We start from the raw sequence: 17,212 nt of genomic DNA on the forward strand, positions 1-17,212 counted from the left end.
CATTCAGAGGTGGTCTGGACCACACGTGGCCACATTCTTTTAGCAGTGTAGACGTGACTGTGTCCTGACCACACTGAAGGACCGTCTGCTACAGTCCCATCACTGTTTTATAATAAACCGCAAATATTTTACTGTTTCTAATGGATAAAACCATATGTTGTTGTAGAGCTGTCAGCAATGCATTGATTCGCTCTCTCTCTCGCTCTCTCTCTCTCTCTCTCTCTCTCTCTCTCTCACACACACAGGCGCATTGACAACAGACCTGTCTGTCTGATTGGCTAAAAAAAAAATACCGCATGCCTGTTTATTTGCATATGAAGTGGGGAAGTGAGATCCGTTTTAAAGCAGGTGTGAACAGGGCCAAAGAGTGAGAATGATGCTATTTCAAGTTGGGTCACATCAAACAAGAGCAATGAGACCGTTTATATGAAAGTGAATATTTATTGTTTATTATAAAACTTTGCTTTCAGGAGTTTGTTATAGAAACAAAAATCCAATAAAACACAGGTTTTATCCGCATGGCAGACAGATGTTCACACCACTGTTAACACGTTTTAAGTTGCAATACAGCACTTGTTACACCTTGTGTTTCACACAGACTGTACAGGAAGTTCACCAACAAAGCTTGAAACCACTGACCATCATTTTCCGTGGGAGTTTAACCGCACCAACACCGTCCTCCTCTGGATGACTTGTGTAATGTCAAACTGGATAAGATGAGACATTCAAGGACTGTTCCATTGTTCTTTACACTGAATATACTTGTCTCTTAGTCGGTCAAGATTCATCTAACATATGTGTGAATTATCAGCAGCCATTGAACTGACAACTGGTCCTCCTGTATAGAAAATGTAAAATAACAGCAACGCTTCCTGTTGATGTTAAGACGCTTTAAGACGCTTTATTTTTTAAAAGTCAGGATGTTCATGTGTAATGTGTTAATGTTGACAGCACAATTTAAGAGACACACTGCAGTTTTTTCTCTGCAATATAGATGGTGAAAAACATTAAAATGAATTTACACAAAATTAAAATCCTGAAATCATCATATGAACTTGGCATCAGGGGGAATATGGGGCAGAGAAACGTATACTGGAGGCAACAAAAATACCTGTTGGCTCACAGGAGAAAAAAGTTTGAAGGCAACTGAGCAAAGTCTGACAAAGGCCATGAAATGTGACTGTTCATTATTCACCCAGCTCAGGACTCTCTGAACTATCTAGCTCTTGTTGGCATTTGTGTACCACACGTTTATACAGTTCCATGTTTCCATCCCAGTACGAGCACTGTCTTCATGTGTTGGCCAAGGAGCAGCTCAAATGTGTCAGTGAGCCTTTTTCACTTATTAGACAGAGGTATTATTAACCTATCTTACCCACCTGCATCTCCCACGTGGTGTGAACAATTCAAGCCGCCTTATGGTCACTACTGGGGTGCCAAATCCCCCAAGGATCATCTGCCATCCAGTGTCAGCTGGACATTTCAGTCTTATCTTTCTCCGCCCCTGGAGATTTAAGAGGTGGCAGTCAAAGGCAAAGTGACATCAGGAACTGTCTGATTGGCTCCGCTTGGTGAATTTGCTCTGGAGGAACACCCTGGGAACACAAAGCCCCTCCTTCTTGTTGACCGTCTCTCTCAGGACGTAGTCGTTAACAACACACTGGAAGCCTGTCTCCTCAAAGAGCTCGGCCAGAAACTCTGAAAGCAGATGAAAGGAGCTTTAGAGGAATGGAACCACACACAGAGGGAAGTTGAAGGTGTTTCCTGCTGTGTCGAGAAAGGACAAAATATGAGTAAAGACTCCACAAACACAAACACTTAAGGTTTGTAGGGAATCTCAGAATCCTTTTCAAATTGTTGTTTCAGTACAAAGAGCAATATTATGTCCCATGATAACTAGATGAACCTCTGAAGAATTAAAATCAAGAACTTGCAGTGAGTTGCTCACTTTATACTATATTCACACTATGGGAATCTATCTATCTATCTATCTATCTATCTATCTTCAGACACAAACAAACTAAAGTAATTTACTGACCTTTAGAGAAGAAGTATGACCTGGTTCCATCTTGCCGTACATAGAAGTTCTCCCCCAGCTTGCTGCCGGCTTTAAATCGGAGCATGGCGTGGTCGTAGAGGCCGTAGTCCCTAAACAGGACGATGCCTCCGGGCTTCAGTACCTTAAAGCCACACATAAGTTACACCATTTACTGCTGTAACTGCCACCTCCAGCAGCTACATTAAAAACCGTCATGTCAGTCCATCAGTGTATTTACCTTTCTGTCTACTCACACTGGACTCTGTGCATATTAGGGACGTATGTAAATGATTGTGTTTAGGGAGAAGAAAATCGCCAAAGTGAAGAAGAAATGTCAAACCAAATGAAAGGAAGCCTGCACTGAGTCTTCCCATCACCCGTCTGTTTCTGCTCTCACCCTGCTGATGTTCTCTAAAGCCTGTTTCATCTTGTCAGGATGGACGGCCGACAGGACAAAGATGAGGGTGACGACGTCCACACTGCTCTCTGGCACATGTGTCCTCAGGTCATCTCTGGTTAAGTCACACTGGAAGGCACAGCAGCGCTCAGGGCAGTACAGAGGGTTTTGCTGTAAACAGAGAATTTTTTATCTGTGTGAGTAACTGCTGTTTTTCTTGCCATTTTCACTACTTTCACTATTACAGAGGTTCTGAAAGAAAGCTGCAAATAATTAGATAATTTGGTGTTACTAAATTAACAGCCTGGAGCTTAGCTGACCTACAAAAGTAACAACAGAAAAAGATGATTCATAGATAACGATGGAGATATCTTACTTTGACAAATTCAACAGCTCGTGGCGAGAAGTCACAGGCATAAACAAAGATGTTGAGGTCGTCTTCAAGCAGCGGGAAGATGCAGTTTCCCACACCGCAGCCGGCCTCCAGCAGCACCAGCCTCTGTGACTCAAACTGAAACCATTGAAGAAAGAGACTGAACTAACAGACTGCCACAATATCAGCTCACCATTTCATTCATGTGTAACCCCACCTAGAGTTTTTACTATTTTACCACACATGCAGCAATGACAAATACACAACTTATTACTTCACCACATCTAAAAATAACGCCATCAAAAGTGGAGTTGAATGAATAAAAATTATTTCTTGGGACTTAAAGTTCTTCCTCACCTCTCTGCACGCTTTGAGCTCCTCAAACTCTCTGGTCGTCCAGTGTCTGTCCTTGAAGAAGTTTGTTGTGTTTCTTTTGTAAAACAAGTCCCAGTTTTTCTGAGCTTCTTTCTCCAGCTTCATCTGCTTGAAGCCGGACACCAGGGCCCGTTCCCCGCCGAGTCTCTCCAGCTCCTCCTGAGTTAGAGCTCTGGCGGTGGAGGTTTTGGTTTGCCCTGGGACACATGGGGGCGTTTCGTCTTTCGGCCCCACTTCTTCCTGAGGTGGCGTTAAGTTAATATCACCAGGGAAACTTTCACTTTTTAACAGCGCCATGCTGCTTTTAAAAAACAAGGGTTTTGCTTCCTAATTGTTTCTGCTGAGTCGTTAATTTAAAGGGAAGTAAACTTATCATATGTGCTCATCAACCTCAGATACTTAGACGACAAAAGGTGCTAAAACTACTTACTTAATTTAAAAAAAAATCTTGCGACTGGCTACATCTTTACACAATTTGCGTCCATCTTGTCCGTTAATTAAATTCATCCGTGTAGCGATTACAATTAGTTCCGCTTCGTACCGTGAGGTGTCAACATTATCACTGCTCGGTACCTGCTGAATAAAAACACATATAATATGAAAATTTAAATTATCTGATTTGACGCGTAGGTCATTTGTGAACGGTTTTTTTCAATTTGATTGAAACGTTAGAATTTCTAACGTCACATTTCACAGCCGGACCAAAAGCGGAAGAGGTGTGGCCCAGTGACGAAAGGGATGTTTTGCTAAATGTTAGCCACAGCAGGCTAACTTTGTCTCATAGTTGGTTTGGGATTTAGACTTCCTGTAAGTTATCGGGCGCATCAGGGCTCTTCGGATCACCGCAGATACATGTGGGTTTCAAACGCTTTAAAACAAACGGAGACATGAACGGGAGCACGAATCCGCTGCTGGACAAAGAGGAGCATGTTCTGAAGCTCGGAGAAAGCTTCGAGAAGAGGCCAAAGTCTTCTTTTCACACCATCAGATGTGAGTGTGTGGACACAAGCATTCGTAGAGACTTAAAGAAAGCTGCCGCACGGCGTTAGACTGCTGTGCGGGGTCATCCCGCACACATGGGCGGGAGGCTGTCTGTTGCACAACCCGGCCAATTATGTGCATAAGAACATTGGTTCATTTGCATAGAAAATATCGTTACACCCACTGCTTTCAAAATTTTAACCAACTTGAACTTCCTGTGATACAGTTGATCAATATTAGTTTTATTAACACTGTTGCTTAGAGGAAGGAGGGTAAACTGCACTGCGGCCGTTAGCCCTGCGCCCTGGCTATGTTCAAGTTTTTCTCTACTGAAAAGCGCATGAAGAAGGGCTAGTTTTGGATAGAGTATAGAAAAAAAACCTTTATATTTTATGAGATGGTTTTGTGTAATTGGTATGAAAAAAGGGCCCGTTGCACTCAGAAACTCTGTCTTGTTAATCAGGACAACAAATCATATCCACGCAGACTATAGATGGCTCAGAACTCAGATCAGGACTGGCAGAGGAGGGGGTGGCTAGTTAACAGAACTGTCTGTATGTTTGAGGTGAATTAGAAACAATTCGTGGCATAGTTTGTTCATCAGTGTTTGTTTTTGTCCCTCTCAGTGCACAGTGTGCTCACACTTTCTTTTATCCTTATTAAAACATTTGTGTCCTTTTGCAGATGACTTCAAACCAGCATCTATCGACACGAGCTGTGAGGGAGAGCTACAAGTGGGCAAAGGAGACGAAGTTACCATCACGTTACCTCACATTCCGGTAAAACTGCTGAACAGCACTGCAGCAAGACAACTACTGGCTCATTTATAATGAGTAATTCTGACAAACACACCATTCACCATTCATACCACATGGTCTGGTAAGGCAAACATAAATGGAACCTGTTTAGATGAACTGTTCTTCTTTCAGGGCTCCACGCCTCCCATGACGGTGTTCAAAGGAAACAAGCGGCCGTACCAGAAGGACTGTGTGCTCATCATCAACCATGACACCGGGGAATTTGTACTGGAGAAGCTGAGCAGCAGCATCCAGGTCAAGAAAACCAGGTGAGAGGTCAAAGCAATGAAAACATGTTGTGAGAGAGGCTCAGACCCTCTCCTCTGATTGGCTGACTGACCTGTTGTTACTAGAGCTGCAGAGAGAAGCCTGAGAGAGGAGATGTAAAACTACACTGAGATGGTTTTTGGTTCTTAAACCCACAAATAAATCTTTTTTTATCAAATAAAACACCAGAAAAATGAAGCAGGATTACTAGAGATCAGAGAGGACTAATAGCAGGTACATCTGCTGTGTGTGTTTCAGGGCAGAGGGCAGCAGTAAGATCCAGGCTCGAATCGAACAGCAGTCGGTCCGGTCCAGCCAGCCCAGCTCTCAGTTCCGGGCCCCCACCAAGCCCGGAGCCGGGGTTAAGACATCCCCTTCCCCGTCGAAGGATAACCCCTCCCCAGAGCCCCAGCTTGACGACATAAAAAGAGGTGAGGAGGTTCAGCCACAGCCTGTGATAGAACAGACAAACTCTATCCAGCTATAATCATAACACACAGAACGTATGCTGTTGTTTTTATTACAAATCTGCTGATTTCACAGATATTTAGAAATTAACCAAAAATTGGAAGATGAAACTTGAGAACAGTGTCTCCATCTGTGGATTCAGTGTTAACCTGTGCTGTTGGCAGAGCTGCGAGCGGAGGTGGAGGTGATAGAACAGATGAGCAGCAGCGGCAGCAGCAGCTCCTCTGACTCAGCCAGCGCCTCAGGGAGCGGCGACGACAGCAGCAGCAGCGACGGCGAGCACGATGCCCTGCGGCCGCTCAGTCAGACCTCGCCCACCCGCCACCCCATGGCCAACGGAGGAGCCGACCGGCAGCAGGGCAACAACCAGCTGATGAACACGCTCAGTGAGTACCTCAGGGTTACAGTGTGTTTCATGCAGGGGTTCATCCTCTGTACTGCTGTTAATCCAGTTTAATTTATATTATTTTAAGAATCTTCTTCTTCCTCACAGGAAATGACCTCCAGCTCAGCGAATCAGGCAGCGACAGCGATGATGACTGACTTCTCTGCTGGTCAGTCTCTTTCTCTGCCCACACTCCCCACCCTCCTCCTCCCCCTCTTCCTCCTCCTCCTCCTCCTCCTGGTTCACTTGTCCCTTTGCTGTGGTAGCTGACCCCAGCTGTATATCTTGGGTTGACTGTATTTTTTATTTTCTTTTATTTTAGTATATCCTTAAAGCTGGCCAGCCTGGAACTTTAAGAGTGTATTTTTATTAGATGTATATTTTGTTTTGTATAGCAAAACTTTAGGAAAAAGAAACTTTTACTTGAGAGGTTTGGAAGATTATATATTAGAGTGCACATACATATTTTCTGTACTTAGAGCAGCTAGTTTTATCTACTTGTATCATTTGTTTTTGTTGGGTTGTGTCTTCGTGTTAACACGAGGAAGAGATTAATATCACTCCTCGGTGTCTCCCCTGGTTTATCAGAGAAGGTCCTGGCAGATCCTGTGCTGCCTGCACATGAGCAACAAATCAAGACAAAAACTCATCCATTTTATCATCTGCTAATCCAGTGAGTGTTGAGACCAGTGTGGAGCAGTGCTTCTTTGTTATAGTTTTAAACTCTTTGCTGCTCATTTTAAAAATGAATCTCAAAGAAGGTTGTGACCAACATCAACCTAATGTCAGCTGATTTTCAGGATATAGCTGCTGGTTGTATTTTCCTTATTGTCAGTGATTCCCACAAAAAGACCAAGACCAACAATGCGTTGGTCTCCCAGTGCTGATTGACTTCTCTGCCCTGCCCCTGAGACTCAGCACCGAGCTCACCTGTTCCGACTGGAGAGGCAAATCTTTAAAAACAAGTCTCAGGATATAGTTTCCTTTTTTAAAAATACAGTGAGTTCTTAAAACATCTGTAGCTTTTAGCAAATGCTACTCAAACAAGAGGAAATAGTTTGTTGGGGACTATTTTCAGCAGCGGATTAATCCACATTTGCTACTCTAGTGGTGTGTGTGTGGAACATGAACAGTCTCACACTGATGGTTTTCTGTAATAGTTTCTGGACAACAATTTCCAGGAATAATAGACATCAGGCTGTGTAGCAGACTGTAGACTCAGTACTTGAGTCAATTCATTGCTGGTTTTGGTCTTTTGTGAGATTTGTTGACCAAGAGGTCTTGTTTTTTTTAGTTTTTAACAGTTCATCTAATTAGAGAGGATTTTTGTCAGGTTGTCGCTCTGAAGTTCTGATTTCACTCTGATGTGAGCTGAGTTCAAACTTTTCATTTTGTGACATAACTTTAAAGAAATCTGAAGTTTGGTGTGTCGGTATATTGGACCACATAGTACAATACCTGCAATCTGGAGTTGGGACGCAATGTTTAAATCCGCATGTAGAGATTGTTTTTACCACTGGGGGGCAGAAATTAGGGAAACAGTTGAATCTGAAGTCAAGTCTCCTCTCAGCTCCGGTCTCCTCTCTAACCTGAGCTGAGAGAACATCTACCTCTGGAGCTGCTTGATGCTCGGCCTTCTCCAGCAGCCACTCTCCCTGTCTGAGCTGCAGCTGCTGATGAGAGCTGAACAAACTCAAACTGTCTGAGACTGCAGAGCTGAAAACAATGAGAGGTCTCGGTGTAGGTTTCCTGCCCTGTCTAACAGAGGAGGACTTGTTAAGGTGGTATTCAGCTAACAGAGACCTGCTCATGTTACTTCGGCTCTCATGTTAAGATGAAAAGACTTAAAAACGCTTCAGCCATCAGTCATTTCATCCTCTCGCTCATCTGATCAATCAACTATTTCAAATGTAGAAAAAAAATCATCAGCTGATTCACAGAGTGACCAGTGTCAGTGCCTCAGAGGGTTACTGATACCTGCCGTCAGACCACACCGGCCAGGAGCCCCTGTGCTGCTGGGGCTGGGACAGCAGAACAGACGTGTTTTAGCCACTTAAACAATACCCACAGAAAACACCACTGTCAGTTTAAGTGTACGTTATATTTGGAATATTTTTCACACTATATCTTGCCGTCAAACAGCATTTTCCTTTGGAACTACATTTTCTCAACAGCGCGCAATGATAAGTTAGACAGAGCTGTGTGCTGGAGTAGGAAGACGGCAGTTCAATGGGTGACAAAATGCAGTTCCAAAGGAAAATGCTGTTTGATGGCAAGATATAGCAGGAAAAATATTCCAAATATAGCGTTTATATCAAATGATATTAGCCTTTTCCTGTGGGCATGTTTTTAGATAACTGTCCCCGTCCACAGCTTCTCTGAACCTGGAGCGCAGTGATCTGAACCTACCACAGGTGACACGGCCTTTAGATCACTACGTCACAACCTCCCGTCAAATAACCTGAACTATTACTTTAAATCAATCACAGTCATTAATCAGTTAGAGTTAATCAGACAGGTAATTAGAGTTAACTATAAAAGTTGAAAAAGGGAAAACAAATTTCCTCCAAAGAGCTTTATTTTCCTGTACTTGTTTTTTTTTTTAAAATGGCCACTATTCATTCAAGTTTGTTTTATCAGTCGTGTCATTTTATTCAGAGAATTTTATTTTTGATCCAGACTTTTCATGAAATACCAACACCACAGTACTATTCCATGCCTTACAGCATTTCAGCTAGAAAATGAAGGTGAATGTGTTGTTTACTGAAAATGCCAAAGAGCTGCTCTGCCCCTCAGCCTGTGCAGAGAGCAGGGACTTCAGCAGTGTCACTGTGTCACTGTGTCTGTGTTCATTTAGTTTTGCTTTGGTCTGAGACTGTTTGTGTTTGTGAACCAGTAAAGTCAGTGATGGTTCTCCATCTATCTGCTGGAGCTGGTGGTGCTGATGGAAATCTTTTAGTAAAGGTCGAACGGTGTATTATTGTTAACACACAAAAACACGGCTGAAGAGTTTCATTACAAAATAACCAAACTGTCATTTTTACAGAGGAGTGTTTGTATTTTTCACCCTGATCAGTGCAAAATTCAAGGTTAATAATCAACTGGTAAAAAGTTTTGAAATTATGAAATGGTCTAATTTAAAGGGATGTTCTGTCCTTATGAAGTAGACAACCAGTCTGTAGTTAGAGACCAAAAGACGTCTTAAATGTATTTGGTTTTAATTGTTATGATGAAGGAGCTTCTGGAAAATGCAGGCACATGCTCGGCATCATAGAAATATTCACAATTATCCTGTTAGTTCTGTAATAAATCAATCGGCCTTGTTTTTTTTCAGTTTTCTTTCTCACACGTCTGAGGGAACAGAGACTGCGTGGTCCAGTTTTAATCAATACAGCTGCCCACAGACTGCGAACAGCTCACTCTTCACATGTTTAACTTCACTCCTTCACTCATCTGCAGCTGACACCTCTACTCGATGAGGAGCTGTAAACTGAATTGAAACTCTTAATTTATCACTTTGAGTCAGTCGCAGAACATTAATGTTTGCAGCTATAAAACGAGAAGGACCACAGGATTGTTACCTGAAAGCAATGTCCATACCATTGATCCTAGGATTTTTGTTTGTGGGAACTTTTAAGGGAACTACAGTATGAGGTGTGTACATTTCAGGCAGTGGCAGGCAGTAAATACAGTGCACTAGGTAGTAAATAGAGACTTACTTCAGACACTTCTTCTATGGCTTCAGTGAATTTCTCGAATCCCCTGCTCATCCATGTCACACTCCCACAGGTGTTTTTACTTTTTACCTAACTGGACCTCTTCCCAGGACTGGGGGGTCTAAACATACACTACAATTTATTTTATTGGCTGCTTATATCCAAAAGTATCTTTATCAGTCTCTAATACCTGCATCATTTATTGGACATCTGCTCCTATTAGATGTTCTGCTACATTAAGACCCTTTTATTAGAGAACATTATCATCTACATTTTAAATATTCAGTAGTGAATATCATATGAATCTTTAATATTCATGTGAGAATTTTGGAATGAAACTCCTCAGTTACCCTTAAGTGTTGAATTCAGTTGACGTGGTGTAACTGGAGCTGTTGGTGTTTTGTATCATAGCTGTTTCCTCAGAAGTGTCTTCAGCTGAAGTTCAGCTTCGCTTCATTAATGCACAGAACAGAACAGAGATGATTGTAAGTTATCAGAGGCCTGACGACACCAGTCAGTGACAGAACACACAGCACGAAGACTGCAGCCGCCGTCAGTCAGATATCTGCTCCTCAGATTACTAGTTGCTGTTTAAGTATTTCTTCTTTGTGTGAGAAATGAAGTGTCTGTCAGATGAGTTTCTCCACATTCACTTGAAGTGGACGGTGAATTGTTGGAACAAGTCGCCCCCCCCCCCCCCCCAGGTGGACGCTTCCCACCCTGGTATTCCTCCTCAAACACAGCTCTGTTGTCTAATGGTCTCTGTTGTATTTGATGCTTCAGTTGTAAAGTTTTTGTTTTAGTGATGTTTATGTGAAATATGTTTAAAAGTGTATTAAAAGTGTGCAAATGGATTTAAAATGGTTTTAGCCCTTTATTGTGAGAATTGTCTTTTTTTTCTTATTCCTTTAGTCTGTGACGTTGAAGAGGCAACAGTGCAGCAGGAATCCAGCTTCACTTTGTTTTACAACTGGAAAACTTTAATTGAATGTTCAAAGTTTCCTTTTTTTGCATTAAAGGTGAAGCTATGTTTCCTTGAAGCCGCTCATCAGTGGCAGCTGCTCAGTTGACGGCTGATTTCCCTCTGTCAGGTTGGTTAATATGAATTATTTTTAGAGACTTGAAAGGATAAAAACTGGACAGAAACAGAGAACAGAAAAAAGCCAAATAAACATAATGTTGTTCATTACAATGGTTCTTTTTTCTGCCTGGTAAATCTTATTCTGGGGATTTGAACCAGCAACCTTCAGGTCAGACCTTCTTCTTCTGCAGTTCTTGAAGGTTTCGAGCCTTTAAAGAGCAAAGACATCAGTCCACAGTGAACTTGGATAAAAGATTATATTGCTGGTCTTAAATAATTATCGTCAAGTGAAACATACGCCTGGATGAACACCTTCAGTTTGATACTAACCACAACAACCTGTACACTGGAGCACAACACAATACAGTACTTTTTTCCCTGCGATGGTGCAACAACTGAGTCACATTTGGGCATTTCTCTTCAAACAGTAACACAAAAGTACACTACAAATACATAAATAGCTTTTGTTTCCCTTTAGATCATTTATAACTCAATTATATTCATGATTCTGGCTCTTGCTACGACGTGTCATTTGACTGATATATAAATTAACAACATCAACAACGAATAATAATAATAATAATAATAATAATTAGAACAATAATAATATAAAAGCTGTCTGTCTTTCATATAAATCTGGTTAGCTTACAGTATGAAATGATGGAAGAGGGGATCACAAGGACAGTTTGATATGATGCATCAGAGTTTTTCTGCTTTGAGTCTCACGTGCAGATGCTCAGTTTCCCGCTGTAGAGTGTCTGTGAGAGAAACTCGGGCGCCATGTTGGCTCTGACACGAGTCCAGTGGCCCCAATCGTTTCCTGACGGTCCACAGCAGCATGTGGAACTTTTCCTCAGATAGTGAATATCTTAAAATCTCCAGTAGGGCCCCTGAGCTCTGTCTCTGGAGTTTAGTTCTTTTCCTAGAAGACTGACATTAGCGCCTCCTGTGGCGGTGACTGGTATTGTAACAGTACGTGATCAAACAAGAGGCAGGGTGAGGATCAGCCTCCCGTCCCACAGAGTCTCCCTTCGGTCCATCGCCGTGGCATCACTGCAGCAACGCTTCCTTGCTAAGATATGGACCCTGAGTACCTTGTGGCATCCGATCTGTCGACTTTAGACCCTTAAGTGTCCTCCCAAACTCTTCTCGGCAAGTTTGGCCCTTTTTAATTTTGAAACTAAATGTCCCTCCCTCACCTAATCTCCCCTCCCACCCAGGTCACGAGGGTCACCGTCCGGGGCAGGATATGGGTTTGATGCAGCGTCCCTGGAACAGCACCAGGTTGGCGGGACAGTGGCAGCCGGCCACGCAGGGCTTGTGGCACGGTCCGATCTCGTTCCAGTTATCGCAGGTTTTGGTGCAGCCCGGGCCGCAGGTGTCGTACACGGCTCCGTGTTTACACTGGGTGGCTGATGGAGGGAGGAGAAAAGGCCACTGTCAACAGTTCAAGTAAAAAGTTGATCCGCTGTCACTGAGCTTCAGATACTGACAGAGGATCCTGTTTAAACTGTTGTATGATTTATTTGAACTGTACAGTTTGATGTGGGAGGATATTCACACAAAGTTCAAATGTAGTTTTTTTGCAGTTTCAGGATTGTAAACCATCCAGATACATGTCAACTACTGAATCTAATTATTTTGCTTTGAATTTATTTAGAAGCTGATTTGGTGGATAACCAAAACGTCAGATGAAAAGTGATCTGTGGTCTGTGAGATCATTTTACATTACACCTGTCTTTGACTTCTCCTACGGTGTGACACTGTGATTGGGTCACTCTGCTGTCACTCACCCATACAGGCCGTGTCGGGCCTCCACAGGACGGGTGCTCCCTCCCGCTCGCAGGCTCGGCTGTAGGCGATGAAGGACTCGCAGTAGCAGTTTTTATGGACCGGACACTCACACATGTCGGTCACACACGACCTGCAGAGGACAGGGTTGTTGGGTTAGTTTAGGTTTTTGGACAGAAGGTAGTTTATATTAATGGGATTAATCAGAACCATAGATAAATCCAAATGAGTTCATCTGAGTGTTGATTTATTGTCAATTAACAATAAAGACAAGTGTAGACTGATGATAAAAGCCATTCGTTTAAAGAAGTGACAGATTTTTAGTGGTTTTTTGGACAGGTGTGGGCTGTTGTGTCATCACTTGGTATCAGAAGTGTCCATTCATCATGTTAACACCTGGAACGGGACTAGAACAGAAGCACTTTCACAACACATCTGGATTCATCCTTACAGCACACACAGCTTGCAGCCTCCCTCTTGGTCCTCACCTATAGAACGGAGCGAAGTCAACCACACGGTGGCACTTCTGAAACTCCCACGACTTTATCTTCTGACACTCCCGGTGAGCGCGGAACTTGACCTTAACGCTGCCAGGACACAGGAAGGGCGTTGGCCGGCGAGGCGGGGGCTGCTGGGAGCAAACCTCGTTTCCCTCGACTCGCCACGACTCTGCAAACTCGTCCACATCGAACTTGAACTGTCCGTCGCCTCCCATGGTGTCGTCGCGCTTGTGGCCATTGTAGTTGCCACAGAGGCCGCAGAGGCGCCCGCGCAGGTGGGGAGCTGCTACAACCTCCACAAAACTGTCACCGTCCCAGGTGATCTCCAGACCTGCGGGTGGAGGGAAACAAAACTTAAGCTTTCAACTGCAAACGCTTCTTTAATGAACAGACACAGAGTGAGCAGTCTGAATAATTACACAGTTAAAAAACCAATGACGACTGGATTCATTAGGTTTACACTTGCACTATGCTTTAAATATCAATTGAAAAGTACAGACTCTAGATTATAATCCATGTAAAAGAATCAATATATTGATTATCAGTCACACTGACAGTTTAAATCTTTCAACTTAACATTATTGTAAATGTAAATGCAGCTGTTTGCTTTCAAATGTAAAAACAGTTTTAAGTGATCAGTAAATTAAACAGGATCATATTTAAGGACGATCTTGGTCTTCATCTCTTCATCCTCTCAGAGTGCAGAGTGTTTACCTGCTATGGTGGTGAGTTTCAGCAGATATCCGTCCAGGTCGATGTGCACCCCGGGGCCGTGGTAGGGCAGGGCGATGCGGGAGCCGTTCCTCCGGACCGTCAGGTGCTGGTGCAGGCTGAGGATCAACCCTCCCAGCCTCACCTCCACCGACTGAGTCCAGGAGAAGGAGCGAGTCCGCCGGGCGTCGTTCTTCACCAGCACCTGGGAGGAAGTGATGGAGAGTAACGGTGAAGGTCGGTCACAGTTCTTCATTTTATTTCAACTAAAATTCAGGTTAAGAATTAGACAGCAGGATGTTGTTTAGAGAGACGGTCTCCTCATGTCGAGCAGTGGTTCACTGGTTTAAATGAATACTCCCATATTTCTGTAAAAATCCTTTTAGCCTAGCTTAGCACCGAGACTAAAAGCTGGGGGAAACAACAAGAACTCCTCCACAGGTAGAACGAACATGCAGCAGAGAAAACTGAGCAGAGACTGGTGCAAAATGTGTTTACTGTCAGTGGGAAGTTCTGCTGTCATCATCACCCTACATCTGAACAAGACCCAGCTGATTCCTGGGTGTTAAAAAAGAGAATTCACTGTTTTCTCAGAGGTTAGCAGTTTCCCCCTGCTAGCAGCTCCGCTAACTATCAAACTGAAATCTAATATTTCATCAAGTTTCAGTGAGACAGCAAACAAAACTGTTTCTCCAACATGTTGGTGCTTTTCTTTACAGGTTGTGAAATGTCTGAACTGAAGCGTCTCGTACGGTGAAGCTGGAGTCTGGGCTGTTGATGTTATTTCCCGGGCTCCCGGTGGGCACACCGCCACAGTCACGAGTCAGAACGTACTGACAAGTTCCCTGAAAGTTAAAGGTCCTGCCGTCGAAGGTGTTGTAGTGAGGGTCACCAAACACTGTGCATACACCAGGCTCTGCAGAGAGCGAGAGAGAGACAGAGAGAGAGAGAGAGAGAGAGATGATGTAAGTGTTGAAATCTGGGAAAGAACGACCAAAGCAAAATTAGTTTTGGAAAAATAGATGGTGTTTGAACTTGGATGGCTTCAAGTCCCAGCAGTGGGACAGCAGCACGTCCCTGTCTCTGTCCCAGGACAACAGGAGACAGTTTGAAAAGGAAACTGCACGTTGCTGCCTGACAGCCGGCTGCAAATGGATAATTTATCATAAAAGGTGAAAAATGTGGCACTAATCCGAGCTGACACAGAGGTGGGAATATGATCTGTGGTGTGGTAAAACCTCTGTTTTAGCAACTAAACTAACTCTGCATCATGAAGACGTGAGGTTAGAAAGTCTTTGAAGTGATGAAATGGTGCATTTACAGACATTTTGGGGATTTTTTTGCTGCAGTTCGCAGCCAAAAACCAGAACAAAATGACCCGAGGGCAAACCACAGTCTGGACTGGTTCATGGGAAACGCTCAGATGAAGCTGGAGTAGGTTCTGCTTCCACTTTAAGAAAGCCCATTGTTAATGTGACTACTTACTACACATCACTGAATCAAACAATAACCAGTTTCACAGCTGCATGTTTATATCGAAGGTATTTGGAGACTTTTTCAGGCTTCAAATTCAAGATTTAATCATTAAAGTCGTGTAAGGACTCTGGAGAAGAGGATGCTGGAGAGCTGAGAGGGACTTACTCACTTTCAGTGCAAACTGGACAGCAGCCGGTTCTGTTCAGGATCTTATTCTGCGAGAGACAAAGCACAGACGCTCAGTGTTGATAACTCTCACAGGGATTAGACAGCTTACAGAAACATGACAGAACACCTGATTATGGGAAGTGACAAGACATGTTGACCGAATGCATCACAGGCCAACCAGAAGCAGCTGAAGAAACTACAAGAAATAAATTTACAGTAAACTGAGGAGGAGCAGAGGCCAGAGACAGAGAGAGAAACATGCACGAATATTTAGATCACTGAGAGGAACAGATACAGAGCATCATGGAAAAACACTCAAAAGCTTAACTATTCCAGCAGCTGGAACAGTTTCTGCTTTTCCACATGTTGTTGACGCAGGTAACAAAGGTAACACTTCTGTTTTCATTCACACTGATGGAAAAGAAATGTAATGAAAGAGAGAAACGGAGGAAAAGTTCCCGTTGTGACAAGCTCACAGTCGAACCAGGACAACCACAAAGACACCGATACTCCGACTTCAACTGCTGAACTCTGCCTGTAACAGGAATCTGTGTGTGTGTGTGTGTGTGTGTGTACAGTATGTTTCAACTTCCATCAGAAGTGCAGCAGATCAGAGGACTCTTTCACACACCTACTTTTTGTTGCCTCAGGGAAGCCCTTCATTGGCTGACACACACACACGCAGCTCGTCTGTCATCACATACAGACGTTCTCCATACACACTCCAGAGTCCTAACCTCTGCACAAAGGGCACTCTCTCTCTCTCTTTGAAGAGGGCTGCCTTTTGACACACACACACACACACACACACACAGTGACAGAGATTGGTTTTCAGGGGCCTAAATATAGGGAACCTCTTCTTTGCTGTCACTCAAACGTCACACAGACAAAAGCCTATTCGCAGACACACTGTCTCCAAAGGGACGCACAAACACACTCCGCCGACCTGCCGCTGACCGCAGGATGACGGCATGGGAGAGCGTGTGTGTGTGTGTGTGTGTGTGTGTGTGTGTGAGATGACCAGCTGACCCCTGTATGAGAGTCACGCTCATCATTACTGGGGACAGGTGTGTGATGCCAGATGCCACATCCTGTTGTCGGCTTTAGGAAACTGTAACTGGCTCTTCAGGCTCATCTGTTTGTCTGCTGTGTTTTCTGTTATTGTCCATCGTATCCTTCATTTCTTTTGCACCTCGACCCCAGAGACAAAAGACTTTTAGTATCCAATTGTTAATCTCATCAAATAATTAATTAAAAGCTATTAAAGGACCTTTTTTTCACAGCAGACATTTTGAAAAATATCAGATTTTAATGATAAAATTTCTTCTATTCAAGTGTTCCAGTGAGACATGATTTTATTTCTTATAGTTACACCGAGTTCTGTACTTGTCCCACTGTGACATGTGAAAATGTGAAAAATGCTGCTAAACACGCCGATACTGATCAACAAATGGACACAGCTTTGATCTTATTTCAAAACCAGTGAAAGGTCTTCAGTTTTTCAACACGTCATTTACGTCACAGTCATTTACTCTTGGCAAGAAAGTGATTAAGTGTATTTCCTGAAATGTTGAACTACGCTTTTAATTTGAAAACCATAAAAGAGAAAGAAAACACTATTATCTTCATTGATATTTTTATCTTTGAAACTCATGAGCTTCGATCTACCACAGGTTTAACTTACAAGA

General features: G+C 43.3%; 3 protein-coding genes across 4 annotated transcripts in view; 1 reads left to right on the plus strand and 2 right to left on the minus strand.

Annotated features, from left to right (window-relative positions):
• Nucleotides 1-421: 421 nt before the first annotated feature.
• On the minus strand, nucleotides 422-3,885 carry mettl6 (methyltransferase 6, methylcytidine). The gene is made up of 5 exons (XM_071470941.1): nucleotides 3,166-3,885; nucleotides 2,812-2,946; nucleotides 2,436-2,606; nucleotides 2,039-2,180; nucleotides 422-1,698 (listed from the first exon to the last, which is right to left on the minus strand). Exons 1-5 carry the CDS (start codon nucleotides 3,478-3,480, stop codon nucleotides 1,544-1,546), a joined length of 918 nt encoding a protein of 305 aa, XP_071327042.1. The 5' UTR covers nucleotides 3,481-3,885; the 3' UTR covers nucleotides 422-1,543.
• Nucleotides 3,886-3,906: 21 nt separating this feature from the next.
• eaf1 (ELL associated factor 1) lies at nucleotides 3,907-12,235 on the plus strand. 2 transcript variants are annotated; one of them, XM_071470943.1, is made up of 7 exons: nucleotides 3,907-4,173; nucleotides 4,849-4,943; nucleotides 5,094-5,230; nucleotides 5,487-5,659; nucleotides 5,861-6,082; nucleotides 6,190-6,250; nucleotides 12,099-12,235. In XM_071470943.1, exons 1-6 carry the CDS (start codon nucleotides 4,071-4,073, stop codon nucleotides 6,237-6,239), a joined length of 780 nt encoding a protein of 259 aa, XP_071327044.1. In that variant the 5' UTR covers nucleotides 3,907-4,070; the 3' UTR covers nucleotides 6,240-6,250; nucleotides 12,099-12,235. The 2 variants fall into 2 exon arrangements, with proteins under 2 accessions (XP_071327044.1, XP_071327043.1); XM_071470942.1 differs by lacking the exon at nucleotides 12,099-12,235 and having other exon boundaries at nucleotides 3,909-4,173; nucleotides 6,190-10,651.
• The window catches only part of bmper (BMP binding endothelial regulator), a 28,652-nt gene continuing 22,561 nt past the window's right edge, over nucleotides 11,122-17,212 (minus strand). The window contains exons 11-16 of the mRNA XM_071470940.1: nucleotides 15,526-15,571; nucleotides 14,633-14,796; nucleotides 13,884-14,085; nucleotides 13,158-13,500; nucleotides 12,672-12,802; nucleotides 11,122-12,290 (exon numbers count right to left, since the gene is read on the minus strand). Of these exons, the coding sequence (XP_071327041.1) occupies nucleotides 12,109-12,290; nucleotides 12,672-12,802; nucleotides 13,158-13,500; nucleotides 13,884-14,085; nucleotides 14,633-14,796; nucleotides 15,526-15,571 (1,068 nt within the window). The 3' untranslated portion in view covers nucleotides 11,122-12,108. The remainder of the gene's footprint in view (nucleotides 12,291-12,671; nucleotides 12,803-13,157; nucleotides 13,501-13,883; nucleotides 14,086-14,632; nucleotides 14,797-15,525; nucleotides 15,572-17,212) is intronic.

Source organism: Trachinotus anak, unplaced genomic scaffold (assembly GCF_046630095.1).
Source record: "Trachinotus anak isolate AG129_WGS33_773 ecotype Australia unplaced genomic scaffold, CSIRO_AGI_Tana_v1 ptg000032l, whole genome shotgun sequence".
Classification (NCBI taxonomy): Eukaryota; Metazoa; Chordata; class Actinopteri; order Carangiformes; family Carangidae; genus Trachinotus; species Trachinotus anak.

Bases quoted from the DNA above. Each gene is read 5' to 3' on its own strand.
- mettl6 (XM_071470941.1), bottom strand. From the start codon at position 3,480: ATGGCGCTGTTAAAAAGTGAAAGTTTCCCTGGTGATATTAACTTAACG. The intron at 2,607-2,811 runs GTAAGATATCTC...CTCTGTTTACAG, and splicing joins GAGCTGTTGAATTTGTCAAA to CAAAACCCTCTGTACTGCCC. The intron at 2,181-2,435 runs GTGAGAGCAGAA...TGTGGCTTTAAG, and splicing joins CTTTAGAGAACATCAGCAGG to GTACTGAAGCCCGGAGGCAT.
- eaf1 (XM_071470943.1), top strand. From the start codon at position 4,071: ATGAACGGGAGCACGAATCCGCTGCTGGACAAAGAGGAGCATGTTCTG. The intron at 5,660-5,860 runs GTGAGGAGGTTC...TGCTGTTGGCAG, and splicing joins GCTTGACGACATAAAAAGAG to AGCTGCGAGCGGAGGTGGAG. The intron at 6,083-6,189 runs GTGAGTACCTCA...TCTTCCTCACAG, and splicing joins CCAGCTGATGAACACGCTCA to GAAATGACCTCCAGCTCAGC.